This window comes from Leuresthes tenuis, unplaced genomic scaffold (genome assembly GCF_036924035.1).
Source record: "Leuresthes tenuis unplaced genomic scaffold, fLeuTen1.0.hap1 SCAF_8, whole genome shotgun sequence".
In the NCBI taxonomy this organism is placed as follows: domain Eukaryota; kingdom Metazoa; phylum Chordata; class Actinopteri; order Atheriniformes; family Atherinopsidae; genus Leuresthes; species Leuresthes tenuis.
The window spans coordinates 7,787,649-7,801,987 of NW_027325362.1; the positions used below are offsets into that span (position 1 = coordinate 7,787,649).

The 14,339-nt window shown below is 40.0% G+C and overlaps 1 protein-coding gene across 3 annotated transcripts in view; it reads left to right on the top strand.

The window, feature by feature from the left end:
* The window catches only part of pank1a (pantothenate kinase 1a), a 225,008-nt gene that overhangs the window by 10,476 nt on the left and 200,193 nt on the right, over nucleotides 1-14,339 (top strand). For 2 of the 3 annotated variants that reach the window (XM_072390648.1, XM_072390649.1), the window contains exons 2-8: nucleotides 2,360-2,506; nucleotides 2,605-2,810; nucleotides 3,356-3,609; nucleotides 5,300-5,476; nucleotides 6,354-6,477; nucleotides 8,394-8,519; nucleotides 8,722-13,933. In XM_072390648.1, the coding sequence (XP_072246749.1) occupies nucleotides 2,360-2,506; nucleotides 2,605-2,810; nucleotides 3,356-3,609; nucleotides 5,300-5,476; nucleotides 6,354-6,477; nucleotides 8,394-8,519; nucleotides 8,722-8,781 (1,094 nt within the window). In that variant the 3' untranslated portion in view covers nucleotides 8,782-13,933. Of the gene's footprint in view, nucleotides 1-2,359; nucleotides 2,507-2,604; nucleotides 2,811-3,355; nucleotides 3,610-5,299; nucleotides 5,477-6,353; nucleotides 6,478-8,393; nucleotides 8,520-8,721; nucleotides 13,934-14,339 lie in introns of those variants that run through there. The other variant, XR_011917005.1, reaches the window with a different exon arrangement.

Here is a 14,339-nt window from a genome sequence, read left to right on the forward strand (position 1 = left end):
GTATGAATACTACAGGAAGTCATGGCGCCATCTTTACCATCTATACATTTCAGAACCTTTTGCACTCATGCAACCCGAAGTCAACTCATGCTACCACGCCTCTGGTTGGTGCTGAGGCTCATTTTGTACATTCATGATATCAGCTGAGCTTCCATCTTTTTTAGTTTGTTGCAGACTGATCTTTTGTTTGGATGCTCAGTCTTAAATCAGTTGGTAGTCGGCACGTGAAGGGAAATGTTGTGCATTTTCTTATGTAGTAAGTGCAATTCAGATTCTAGTTGATACAATCAACATGTTTTTTCCAACTGCTCAAAACAAAAGAATCGGTCACGATGTTCAAGAAACTCACTTAAACATCTTTAAACAAGCTTCCTGCATGAGTAAGATTGTTTATACATAAATCACTGTGGTTTTCAGTGTCCTGGTGGCTCAGTGGGTCGGCCCACCATCACACTCTAAATAGATGGATTCAACACATTCCTTTGGTGAATGCAGGCATTTTCCACAACAACACGTTTAATTGGACACATGCTGCTTGAGCACTTCCACAAGGTTCATATTATTCCAAAATACAGAGACTGATTGGTCAAAATGGCAGCTCCTGTATTCGAATGTCATCAGCTAACCTTTTCCTGTATTCTCCATCAACTCTGAACCTCCGCAACAAAAATAAAAGTGAAGAATCGTGGCGGCACCTCTCCAGTCTGGCCTTCGGTAACCTTATTGTGTCATCATGACGGTTAAAACTCCATCAGTCCCTGAGTTGTTCAACCAGAACTTTGGTATCAGTTCAACTGCTCGTGCCAGCAGAAATGGGTCAGTGCTGGTGTCTGCTAAAAATAGCCGTGTATCGACAGCTCCAACAGAAAATCACTTTACAATTTTTCTAACAAACGTACAGTTTGATGCAGTTATTGTCAATTTGTGTTGGACGATAACCTGGACTTTTTGTATTGTGTGTCTTTAGTTAATGTTGATTCACATCATCAAGTTTAGTCTTGTATAAATTCACAGTTTTTCAGTTTTTCAAAACAAGCGACGACCATCAAATTTCAAATGAAAATATTAATTTAGTTTTTCCTTTGTTAAAAACCATCCCTGCTTATGTCCCTCTTTGATTACATTCTTAATTCATCATTAAACAGATAGCTTGTGTTTTTTTTTTTCTTTCTTCTGACCAGCAGTCCTATATATTCCTATATTCTTATACATATTACATTGATATAAGAATAGAATATGATCAGCCAGTGTTTAAGCTTTAATCACTCAAATAAATGAAAAACTGAAGGTTTGCTTTGTGGTGCATTAAACGCCTCCTGCAGCATTGTTTTTCCTACTTTAGTTTCAGTGAATCTTGATTTAATTGTGAGCGCTGGTCTGATGGGGGATGGAGAGAGAGGTAAGAAGATGGATGGTTTGTTCAAGGCTGCGACCGAGGCGAAGGAGCAGCAAGGAGAAAATGGGAAGCTGAAGAGTGTGTTAGAGATGGAGATGATGGGGGAGGGGTATCTGTTTCCATGGCAACATTAGCCATGGTGAGCTCTTTTTTTTTTTCCAACCAGTTTTACCAGCCTGTTGTTCTGCAATATTTTATTTTCATTATTCCTGACCATCCACTAACCTTACCATCAGTTCACTCATAATACTGTTCCTCTGGTCATGATGGCATCTGCAATGATGCGTTACTATATTTGTTTAGCCGGAACAATAGTCCAAACGCCAAAGACATTTACTTTTTAATATGTCATAGAAGAATAGATACAGCCTCTTAAGTATGTTTTTGTGAGGCTCTTCTCTGTTTTATATCCTTTTAAACACATTCATTTAGGTTTTTGGATGTTGGTAGCCCAAAAACAAGACATCAGAAGGTATGGTCAGAGATGCTGTGAAGTTGTGATGGACATTGGGTCCCTCTGGTGTTTTATTGATGAAATAAATCATTATCTGATTGAAAGTTATAAGCAAATGGACATACTTAACAAAATGCCTTAAAAAGGCGGTAAAAGCTAACCATCTCGGTCAGTATTATGTATTGAAAGATAACTTTAATCTTAATAAGATATTTAAAAAAACTTTACTGTGCAATTAAAAAGAATGATAATCATAATGAAGCTCAGTTTTGTTTAGCTAAACTGCACCCAACTTTGCTTAAATCATTCATTCTCTAGTCTTTTTTTTCTTTTTCTTTAGAGTTGATACCTGCAGCCTCATATTTCAACCACAATATGATCACATCTTTGACCACATTCACATAATAACACAATACTTTTCATATGAACAGTTTCTTGTAAGATGCGGATGTCATTTCGATCATATTGTCTTATTTTAAAGAGGTTAATCAGTTTGTTTGTTCCTCCAGCCTTCCCCTGGTTCGGAATGGACATCGGTGGAACCTTGGTCAAGTTGGTCTATTTTGAGCCAGTCGATATAACTGCAGAGGAAGAACAAGAGGAAGTTGAAAACCTCAAGTCCATCCGTCGCTACCTCACTTCAAATGTTGCCTATGGTATGTATGCTCACACACACACGTGTGGGTAGTTGGACCCTCTAACTGCTGTGTGTGTCAGATCCCCGTATTTTAAAGAGCCTTCCCTCCTCACTCAGGTAAAACGGGTGTCCGTGATGTCCACCTGGAGCTGAGGAACCTGAACATGTTCGGGAGGACGGGGAACCTGCACTTCATCCGCTTCCCAACACAGGCCATGCCTCGTTTCATTCAGATGGGACGGGACAAGAACTTCTCGAGCCTGCACACGACACTCTGCGCTACGGGAGGCGGCGCGTACAAGTTCGAGAATGACTTCAGAACGGTGAGTGTGTGAGGGGAAAAATAAAGTAACCTTTAGCCGTTTTGGTAATAGATTCAACTGAAGTCTTTTCACAGCGACAGCTTCTCAAATGGGAACGTTTGTAACTTGTCTTGTATTATTATTTTTGTGTTTCTGACTGTTGGTGACACAAGATAAGGCATTCAGTGACGTCACCTCAGAGTAAAGGAAAAGTCTGAGTCTATGTTGTCACGGTCACTACTAGAGGGTTTTATTTTGCATTATTTCCATAATTTCTAAATGTGTTGCTCATATAAAGTGGGTTCCTGTCTCGGTGTCTTTTTTGCTGAGTTCACTGACCTTGTCTGCAGTACATGAGGATCAGAGAACTCTCCCATGGTGCTTCGGCACAAACTGACCCCAACATTTTAAAGTGCTTTAAAAATCGTATTCAAATCTCCGCTTTGGAAGAAAGTTTTGGTATATATTTTTTTCTAATTATACATAGCCGTTTAAACCCCTCTGTAAGTGTTGAGCAGCAAACATTGTCCTCTCTATACCTCATATTGCCTCCTACTGTGCTGCAGATGGCCGACTTGGAGCTGCTAAAGCTGGACGAGTTGGACTGCCTTATCCGTGGGCTGCTGTATATCGACAGGGTTGGTTTTAATGGACACCCAGAGTGCTACTACTTCCAGAACCCGTCGGACACCCACAGCTGTGTGAAGAAACCCTGTAACCTGGACAACCCCTTCCCCATGCTGCTGGTAAATATCGGCTCTGGGGTCTCCATACTGGCTGTGTACTCGGAGAACAACTACAAACGGGTGACTGGGACCAGGTGAGGAGGGGTGGCATCCACTCATACTGTTGTGACTTGCATATTTAGTTTATTTGTTTCTGAGTTTGCAGAACAGAATTATATGCTTCTTTCTTTAAAAAAAAAAGCCCAGTATTCTGCTGTCATGTGTCCTGACTGTGAAGTGAACAAATGAACTGAATGGTGGAGTAAATTGATGACACAAAAAGGCTCGGGTTGGGAAACGGGTCCTTGTGAAGTAGAGAGGAGCTGAATTTAACAGATACGTACAGTACTTAAGAGTGTTGTTACTTTGGCACTAGTGCAGAACAACTTAAAGATCGTAGCCGTTTTTGCACTGATGTCAACTTTAGGTCGTAAATCATGGAGTATTGAACTTGAAGTAATTTTTCTCTCTGGGTATGCACAAAAGGTTTTCGTAGATAAGGATCTTTTATAGCTTCAGCAGGTCTATCAGATAAGTGAGATGTCACAAACTCAAGTGTTCGAATTCCAACAACAACCATTTCACTTTGTGTACTTTTGTCCTTATGTAACTGTAGAACGAGGTGTGATTAGATATCGTCAACCCGTAAAAATGCGTACCTCTCGGACCTGCGGTTGTTGTGTTTGATTCCATTCTAATTTTACTTCATGTTTGAACCACCCTCCTGATAGTCTTTGATTATCATCTTTGTTCAGCTGATAAACGAATCCAACCAAGCACAGAGTTCAGCGTGTGTTCATGTGCTGTCACAGTACACCACTGATCATTTGTTACGTCCTTGTTATGAAAATAGAAGGTGAGGCTCCTCACTGTTGCATCAGAGTGTCTCCATACATGGTGCATCTGTCTGAGGAGGTGTAGTTTGACTTCTAGGCCATCAGAGTGAGAACAGTTTGTCAGAGGGGTCACTCTTTACTGGCCTCACTGTCTGATTCCATTACGATCGACGTGTTAATGATTCAAAGCATCTAACAGAAGTTGGGAGCTTTACCACAGATCCAAGGTCTTAAACGGCTAGTGAAATGAGAACGGAATAAGATCTGCAGATTTGGGGATTCTCTTTCCTCTCTCCGATTGGGAGCACAAAGCTTACAGAGCTCCGTCAGGTCTAGGCTGAATAGTTGAGCTGGATGTGTTCCTTAAGGTTGCAGTTGATCATTCAGGAGAAAAAGAGTGGTTTCTCACGTTAGTTGCAGCAAGAAAGCCTTTAATTTTTGCAAGACAGATTTTGAACACCGCCGGTGTCTCACTTACGTCATGCTTTCCAGTACGTTCATACAATCTGAAGTGAGCCCAGACATCCACCTTTAAACACTCACTGTTGAGCTCCGTATTTTTCTGCCATATCGCCCATCGTTAACGTTACTGTAACACTGACGCTGCGTGATGTAAATTATTCTTCTCTGGTGTCTAAGGGCAGTAGAAGTAACCATGCTGCTTTAGCCTTCTGCTGAAAATGAAAAATGACCAATTAACAATCATATAGTGTGATTTTGTGCAAACTGTCAGTTATGTTCATCAACTGTAGAACGTATGCATTCATGCAGTCATTCATATCCACACCTCTCGTCCTCACTTATTTTATTCCCTTCTTCCCTATATATTCATTCCTTTGTTCGTTTTCCTTGCCTTTTGCTTTTCCTCTTGCCTCTTTTAAATACTCTTTCTCTAGTCTTTTCTCCCTTTCTTGCGTGTACTCATCCTCTCTTTCTGCCTTATTTTCAGTCTGGGAGGAGGTACGTTCCTGGGCCTTTGCTGTCTACTGACGGGCTGCGAGACATTCGAGGAGGCTTTGGAAATGGCCAGCAAGGGCGACTCTACAAATGTGGACAAACTGGTGAAAGATATCTACGGTGGAGACTATGAGCGCTTTGGCTTACAGGGCTCTGCTGTCGCATCCAGGTGAGCAGGGAGTCAGTGCAGCATTTGATTCCAGACAGACATTAAATACTCTGATGATGAAAAACAATCAAACCCCGGGCTTTAATTCATGTAAACATCACAGGAGATGTTATGATAGTTTACTTCCGGATGGCTGCACAGCTGGAGCACTGGACTGCACTGTAACTGCTCAGCAGCTGTGAATAATGTATTTCTCATAACCATGGTGAAAAAATACACCAGTAATAACAATGTTGAATATTCACCTAATACTAATGGTTGACTTGGAATATGGTTCAGCCCTGAAGTAAATCTTAAAGATTTTTTAACTGGATTAGCTGAATTTAAATTGTACTGAATTGAATGTATGGCTAATTAAGTAATTGGATCCAAATCATTAAACTCATTATGTAAAGTGTCTAAAATTAGCTCAGAAACTGCACACTAATTAGCAGGTTTCTCACATAACATCATAATGAGAGCATGGGTTATTTGAAATGAATGAACAAGGTTTTATACAAGCTGGGGAAGGTGAATACCAGCAAATGGTGACACATCACATCCACACCAGCTCACTCTGGGCTTAGTATGTGTTCTGTAAACATGCGGCTGAGTTCAAAGGTTAATCCATAAAGCGGAGTAATACAGCAGATTTTAGCACAGAAATCAGATTCTAATCCATGTGTTCCCTTCTGTTATTTAGTGAAACAAAATACAAACTCTGAGATAAACGTTGCTTCTCAGAGTTGCATTCTGTGCCACCCTTTGTTAAACTTAAACTGTAGCCGAGTCGGGCTTTCATTTAAAACGACAGATTGTTTTTCTTTATTTTTTCTTCATTTCTTTATTATTTCTTTTTTTTATTTAAGTGTCATGTTTCATATGGCTTGTTTCACAGTTTTGGTCACATGATGAGCAAAGAGAAGCGAGACAGCATCAGTAAGGAAGACCTGGCCAGAGCCACACTGGTCACCATCACTAATAACATAGGATCCATCGCACGCATGTGCGCTGTCAACGAGGTATACACACGCCCAAAAACACACACACACACACACACGTCACTATCACCTATAAGCGACGAACCAGGCGTTTACTGCATGTTATGTAATACACCAACATAAATATAGAAAATAAAAGTTATTAAGAAATAAAAAGAAGGAATGTTGATATAATCTTAATGACACATATAAAGATATGATGTGAGATGCTGGTGTTTTGCGTTGTGTCTCTTGTTTATCAGTTCACTGAGTTGCCTTATCACCTACATAATGTTGTTTTTACACATTTTAACGGCCTGTTCCGCTGTGGTAATTCACTCAGCCCAAACAGAGGAAGCATAGCGAAGCATTGGAATGTACAGCTGAGCTGTGCCGCGTTGCCCTTCCACTTTTTGCACTAATTCGACTCCGTAACTACCTCCGTAACCGACTCAGTGGCGTATCACGGGCGCAGCAAGTCTGACCCTCATTCTGCCTCTGTGCTTACACACAGGACACAGATGTTCAATGAAGGCACATCAGTCTCAACCTGAAACAGACTGCGTGAAAAGGGCTTTAATGACCCACCTAAACAAGAGATTCACTCCACTCAGGTTTAACAACGTAAAGTGAACCACATACTTTCTGAAAATATAAAAACTAACTTTAAAACTTCTGGCTTTGCTATCACTGGTTATCAGAGCAATGAGGTTTACTTTTTGCTGTGTTGTGCAAAATGTTTTGAATAGTAAATACAACGAAAACAAAATTGTTCTAAAATGATTTAGCTTTTCCTGATGTTGAAAATATCACCAGTTTTGTTATTACTGTCACACAAACTCCAGATTTCCACCTAGAACACTATAAGTGATCATTTGAGTTTAGTAACAAATTTTAGATAATCAGAAATGACCCAGATGATCATTTTGGTATCATGGGTTCTCACAAAAAAAAAAAAAGTGCATAGAGTATATCAAATGAATAATAAAACCGATAATCTGAACCGTTCACTGGTTCCCAGCGGGTCAGTGGAAAGTTGAGTGAAAAAGAGCTGAAGCTGGATTTGAAAGTGTGTCAGTGGCAGCAGGCATGTCTCTGAGGACTTTCTGTGTGCTGTGAGCTTCTTTACAGTGTTGCCTTGTGGCATGGCGATCAAGCAGCATTGTACAGGGCTATCACTGCACAAAGAACTGCAGCAAAGACAGGCACAGGCCCGTAGTCAGAGGGTCTGCTGGCGCTTTTTTGTTTGCTTTTGATTAAACGAGAGTTTTTTTACTTGAAATTGTTTAATGTTTTTAAAAGTCGTCATTAGATTTTAAGGCCCTCCATCCTGATGATTATATTTCACCCCTAAATTTTCCTCTGAGCTGAGCCAAGCCATTACAGCCACAAAAATACAACCTAAGTGTTTATATACAATTATAAAATTACACAATATAACAAAATTTAATCTCTTTAAGGCTGTATTATGGTTAATTATTTAATCAGCATTTGATTGCTTGCTTTTTTGTCACCATTTTATTAGTTTCTAGCACCACCATGTGGTTTAGAAGAGGGGTTGCATTTAGTTTCAGAAGTGTCTTTATAAAAGATTTCTAGCTCAAAGGCCTGTTTATTGTGTGACAGTTTACATGTGGGCTTAGTTTGATTTATTGACATGATAAATGATGCATCACACTTTCCTAAAAATAAATAAATAAAAAAAATAAGAAGAAGACACTGCAGTTGACAGTGTTCATCATAGAAATAGAAAGCACCAGGTTAACTATAGCCCATTATGCCCAGTGATATTTCTATATTAGAGCTGATTAGTTGACAGAAATGAAGTGATAAATGTGGAATGACATCACACAGATTTAAGGGAAGTTGTGTCCTGTTGTTCTTGCATTTGACTTGATTCTCAGACAGATAACAAGGCTTGGTGTCTCCTAATTTTTGTCTCCTTTTTTGTGTATCAGAAAATTGAGCGAGTGGTGTTTGTTGGGAACTTCCTTCGGATCAACACAGTGTCTACAAAACTGCTAGCCTATGCCATGGACTTCTGGTCCAAAGGACAACTAAGAGCCCTCTTTCTTGAACATGAGGTGAGCATTTGACAAATTAACTGTGGGTTAAAGGCAGGTCAAACTCATGAACTTAAGCTGACCAACTGGAATCTCACATGTTAAATGAAGGTATATATTTTGCCCTTCGCTACCTTTGTTTAGATTCAGATCCACTTCAGTTTGAAGTCGTGTTTTGTGAGTGTGAGAAGTGTCTTCATGCGTTCACCTTTTTTTGCTCCAGGGTTATTTTGGAGCTGTGGGGGCGCTGATGGAGCTGCTTAAGACAACAGAGGACCTGTGAAGAAAATTCTGCCGTGATGTCATCAGTTCTTGATTAGAAGATGTCAGCCTCCCTCCCCAAACACCCTGACGTCATCAACTTTAAGCGCTGTGACGTCATCAACTTTTGACGCTGCTGAAAGGTCCCATTCACAGAGGCCACTAAAGGAACACTAAGATGGAGATGGAGAAACTGAGAAAAGCCATTTTGATAATTTAAATCTTGTAAATAACGATAACCTCTAACAGTCCCCAGAGTCCCCCTATAATAGAGGTTTTAATATTGTGATCTTTAATTTATAGTTGCCTGTTGATTCCTGTGATCAGCCCTGTCAGGAAGCACAGAGACAAAGTATTGTAGTGTTTGTGTTACTGTGTTTTGTGTGAAAAGCTACTGTAGCATTACATCCTGGGGACAGTAGTGCATTTGGTGACTATTTGTGCAACTGCTCCTCTGGAGAGGATGTCTGCACAGGAAAGAAGTCGCACTTGAATGAATTATTTTTACCACCAGCGACTCAAGGAAATTGTATTTCTGCAACCACAGAAATATCATTGTTAAGGGTTGGGAGGATTGGTCACCTGTGCAAAGAGTTGCCCCCATGCTGCCGTCTTCTGAGGAGTGCACTGAAGCCAAATCCTGTTGAGATTCCCCTGCCTCCTTCAGCTCAGATGGAAAGCAGAAAAACAGTCTTTTGCTCCTCTGCATATGGCCTTTTGCTTTTTCTTTGTCTCTCTTCTGTCTGCCTACTTGTGAGCAACGCTATGAGTACCATATTGCCAATATCCAACCTGCTGAGTTGAGTGTGAGACGACGGGACCAAGACATTGTCTTCCAACAGATTGGAGTGCATTTTTTGATTTCTGTTCAGGACCTAGTCTAGCTCAGCAACTTGTGTTTGTGAGGCCCTTTCTGATCTTTCCTCCCCTGTCCACTGTCGTTGTCCTCTGGCTTCTCTGCTGCCCTGCTGCCTTGCTTGGATGTTGAGGTGTGGTTTAATGCAGTTCTTCAGGATGAGATTGCATTTGCTGATTGTGAGTCTGGCATGAAGATCTGAGCAGTTGTTGATACAAATGCAAAAGAATAGATACTATGGGGACCGAGATGTTTATTGGTAAAAGTCACCCCATAACGTAAATTATGCTTATACACTTATGCAGCTGCATAAACAGTCAGCGCTGTATGTTTAGCGAGTTCTACCTTTCTGATGGTGTAGATCTTGTGAGGCGTCAGGTAGGTAAAGTTTTATCCTTGCCGTTGTGAAAAATTGATATCCTTTAGTAGTTGTCCAGCATTCCCCAGATACTGATCACTTTTCAGATGCATTCGTTGTTCATTTCAGCCACCCATGAAACCTGGAACATTCCCAGGTCCACATTGACATGGCTTCAGATTAAGAGCAGTTGGCAGATGTGGTCAAAATGAACCACAGTAATGCGAACTAAGGTGTGGCACAAACCAGGCTTTTGAAAAGTATTGAATGGGGAAATGACCTCATAAGCCAGGGATTCCTCGTGTGCTGGCTGTTTGTACTTATTATAATTATCATGTATTGAATACTTGGAAAAGGTGTGCAGATCTTCTGGTGTGGATATTTCATCAAAACGTCTGCCTAAATGATCTGCTCTGCGGGTGTTTGGGGGACTTGAAATCATATATTCCACATATATATTTCATCCTGTAGGACAGATTAGTATTTTTCACGTAGTGTTGTCAGCTGTAGAGAAGTTTGATCATCAGTTAGCGTTCATTTATCAGATTATAGGTTTCCAGCAAAGTGGACCACAAGTGTATTTCTTGCTGTATTGTCATGGTGTTGCTGCACCCTCCCTCCTTCAAGTCCGGATCCTTACAACCTTTCATCTCTTTTTATGGTCGGAGCAGCTGAACTGTTAAACTCCACAGTGTACATGCCTTTACCCTCCAGCAGAGGAACTGTGCTTTCTCCCCAGTTTGAAACTACTTTCTGTGGATTCACCTCCACCCCCTCTGCACCCAGGACTTTTTTTGTCACCATCTACCTTCTGAGAACTGCTCGGCATCGGGTTTCTCCAAACAATTTCTCCTACAGTGCATATATGATTCACTTATGAACTCCTAATCAGATACTTAAATGTTAGCTAAGCAAGTATTCTGAAGGTCTTATTGATAGCGATTGCGATTATCTATCACACACTGGGACTACACTTTGACCCCAGCTAACAATATGTTTGCTGCTGTGCTGTTTTCTGTTTATTTTATTTATTTTCTACTTTCTTCGTATGAAGCTGTAGGTTTAAGCAAATGTTTTTAGCCACTGCAACAGGCTCCATTACCACCCATTGGCTTAAATAACCCAAGTACCATTACTTATGCAAGTGTTGAGACTGAAACTGCAATGAAATACTTTTCAGGTAGTATTTTAAAGAGGTTTTGTGATCGCTTTCCCGCGACAACATTGAATCATCAATGCGTTCAATCCTGCTGTGATGACACTGCAAACTGTGACGCAATCTATGTTCTCTGCTCTGTTTTTCTTTTTATTTGCCTTGCTCCAACTCATGTTTGGATGATAATAGTGACCTCAGTCCATCAGGTGCCACCCCTCTTTGAAGTGGAGCTGGTGTTGGTTATCTTGTGCCACCCCCTCTCTAAGCTGACAACCCCTCTCAGTTGCCTTCACTGTGTTAGCCTGGTTTCACCACTTTTCCTCCTGAACTTCACCACAGTGTTTTTTTTTAAATGTTGTGCATGCAGGTACTTTTTTATGGTTTGCTTTTGCGTTCAGATGTGTTTTGTTTTCGTTTGTACTGTAACAGATAAAACAGGTTGGAGCTCGTCTGAATAATCTTCAGTCTCTATATGGGATCAGTGCACAAAGCTGAGTTGCTGGTCCTGAGTGTGTCTTGGTACAAAAGAAACAACTTCCACTGCTGCTGCAGCAGTTTGGGATTTTTTTTAATGCTACATCATTCTTTGGATATCACAAAGCCACTGAAAATGAAACTTTCATGTGTTGCACACTGTCTTTTCCTTGTTTGGTCTTTCGTTCTTTCTTTTATTGTTTTCCTCCTTTTTTGTGGCCAGTGATAAGTGAGCTCAGTTTTTTCCATCTGATTTGAAAAAGAAGAAAAGGGAAAAAAAAGGAGAAGATTGTTTTTATGTTTTTTTTTTTTGTTGGCACAACAGAACCAGTGTGATTGTTTCCACAAATGTAAATCTCCGTCATCTCGCTTTGTCACTTTTTATAAGCAAATGGTGATTTGCTTATAAAAACTGGCAAGTCTCACTACAAGTTGTTCCATTTGAACACATCATGGAAATATATGAATACCATGTACTTGTAGTGATGGTCATAGCTCTTTCAAATGGACTGCTCCTCATTTGGCCCAGACTTGGCATCATTTTAAGACGATATAGACTTTGAATGGCATGTTGTTTCTTTTAAAATGTATCTGTTTTGATTTTCATACTAAACTAAAATGATCTCAAGCTAGTGTTGAAGGCCATCACAAGTTCAAATACATGTACTTTTTGGACCTAACTGTTGAACTAATTATACCGTTTGTCAGCTTTAATAGTGGTCTTGGTTGTAATTGTAGAATTTTCTGTATTAACTTCACTAAGCTTGGGGTTCATTTCCCACTGGGACCACCTTTCCTGGTACTGTAAGGAGCCTCCCCTTAAAGCATAAACTGAAAGGAAAAATGTCGACGTCATCGATGGTAAAATCTTAACTAACAAGCTATGCAGTATTTCATCCATCTTCTTTGTTCTTCTTTAAATCTGCCAGAGCTGATTTGACATGTTTGTAAACCTTTTGAGAATATGCAACCCTGATGGTGTTCCCCTCTGAGAAATCCTGTTGGGAACTAGATGGAGAGAGTTTCTCCTCCTGGAGTTTCTGTCCTGCTGATTTTGTTAACTCGAGTTAAGCTGGGTGCTCGTAACAGGATGTTCTTGACCCAAGTGGGCACCCAAAGACGTTTGAGAAGCATGTATTTTCAGTGTGACTAATGTCACTTAATCATGCTGTCTTACGCAGTAGGAAGCATCAGTTACTTTTGGATGCAGTGTATCTGAGTGAATGAATGGTAGACTGAGAGCTGAATTTGTTCAGCTGAATTCTCAACTTTTTCATGAAAGCTGTGGGGGGGGGGGGTCTGGAGGCATCGCTTGCATACCTTGTTTTACTTTAAGTGATATATAAACCACACCATCACAACATGGTCCTTGTTGTCTTTTGCTCTTCAGATATAATCTTGACTCTATTTTGCTGAGCTTTTCCTCAGAGGTGATTAAACTGGTCAAACATCCTGTTGCATGAGCACATCCAACTTGTAAACTGTCTTCTGGAATGCTTGACCAGCAGGACAGACCTTTTATCCCTTGTGTATTTGATTGTACAGAGATTTGTAAATAATAATATTAATAATATGATATATTCTACACCAGCAATGTGTCTGTTGATGGAGTGGTTATAACTGTTCATGTGGTTCATAGAGCCCAGTTTTGCAAGCGCAGCTTGGCACTTCATACACAATCCCAATGCAGACAGAAGACGCATCTAGATAAACTACTTTTCTCTGTAGATTATCTCCTTCTCTAACTAATTTAAAGAGCTGTGTTATCTGATACTTGAGTCTGTTTTACTTTACATGCAGTACATGCTTGATAGGATATTACAGTTTAGAACTAAATGCATTTAGATGTTTTGCTGCCATTTATTGCATTGATACGTTTCCAAGTTGGATAAATATATAGTTCTAAGTTTTCATATAAATTTGTCAAATTGTTTCAAAGCCATTTGACTTGAAAATGGAAAAATAAACATGTTAACTGAATGGTGATCTTAGAGCTGTAGTTATTAATTCGGACCTATTCCTGCAAGTTTGGATGTTTGTGTCGAGGACAGTTAGGATGCATGTTTTCTGTCTGCTGGATTTTAAGTGCCAGTTGTCCACCTGGGCTCCTCTGAGCCGTGGAAGTTTTGGGAAGCTCAGTGCTGGTTGTTGGCGTCAGTTCTGCTGCTGCTGCTTTTAAGATTAGTTTGACAAAAATAAATGATTTGAGAGGAATAATGACTGTTTTGGGAAAAAAAAAAAAAAAAGGCTCCCTGCCTTGTGCAATGTGTATGTACTGAAGTGAAGAGATTTTTTTTTCTAACAAATAAATAAACTAAAACTGGATACGATGTGCTCTGGATCTTTATTCTACTTACCTGTATTTGTAAAGAAGGGATGCAGAAAGAAAGAAAACACACTGCAGGGAAGAAACTGCAATTCAAAAAGACAACTCAAAATTAGCATTAGGCATTTTTCTGAAAAGGATGTGACGTCAAGAAAATTGAAACCGTTTTTGCATTTAAAAAAATGTGAAGAAATGTAAATGGAGGTATTTCATCCACTGGAACTGTTACTTAACTGTTATATACGCAGTGTGTTGTTTGTAAAGTAAATGTATTCCTATAGAAAGCTGCCATCAACAACAGAACAATTTGAAATGATGGAAAACTGATGAGGTACCGCCCCAGTATCGGGTTTCTAGTGTGACAAGTACTGCCAAAGCCGTGTATGTATCATTAATACAAACTTCCTCTT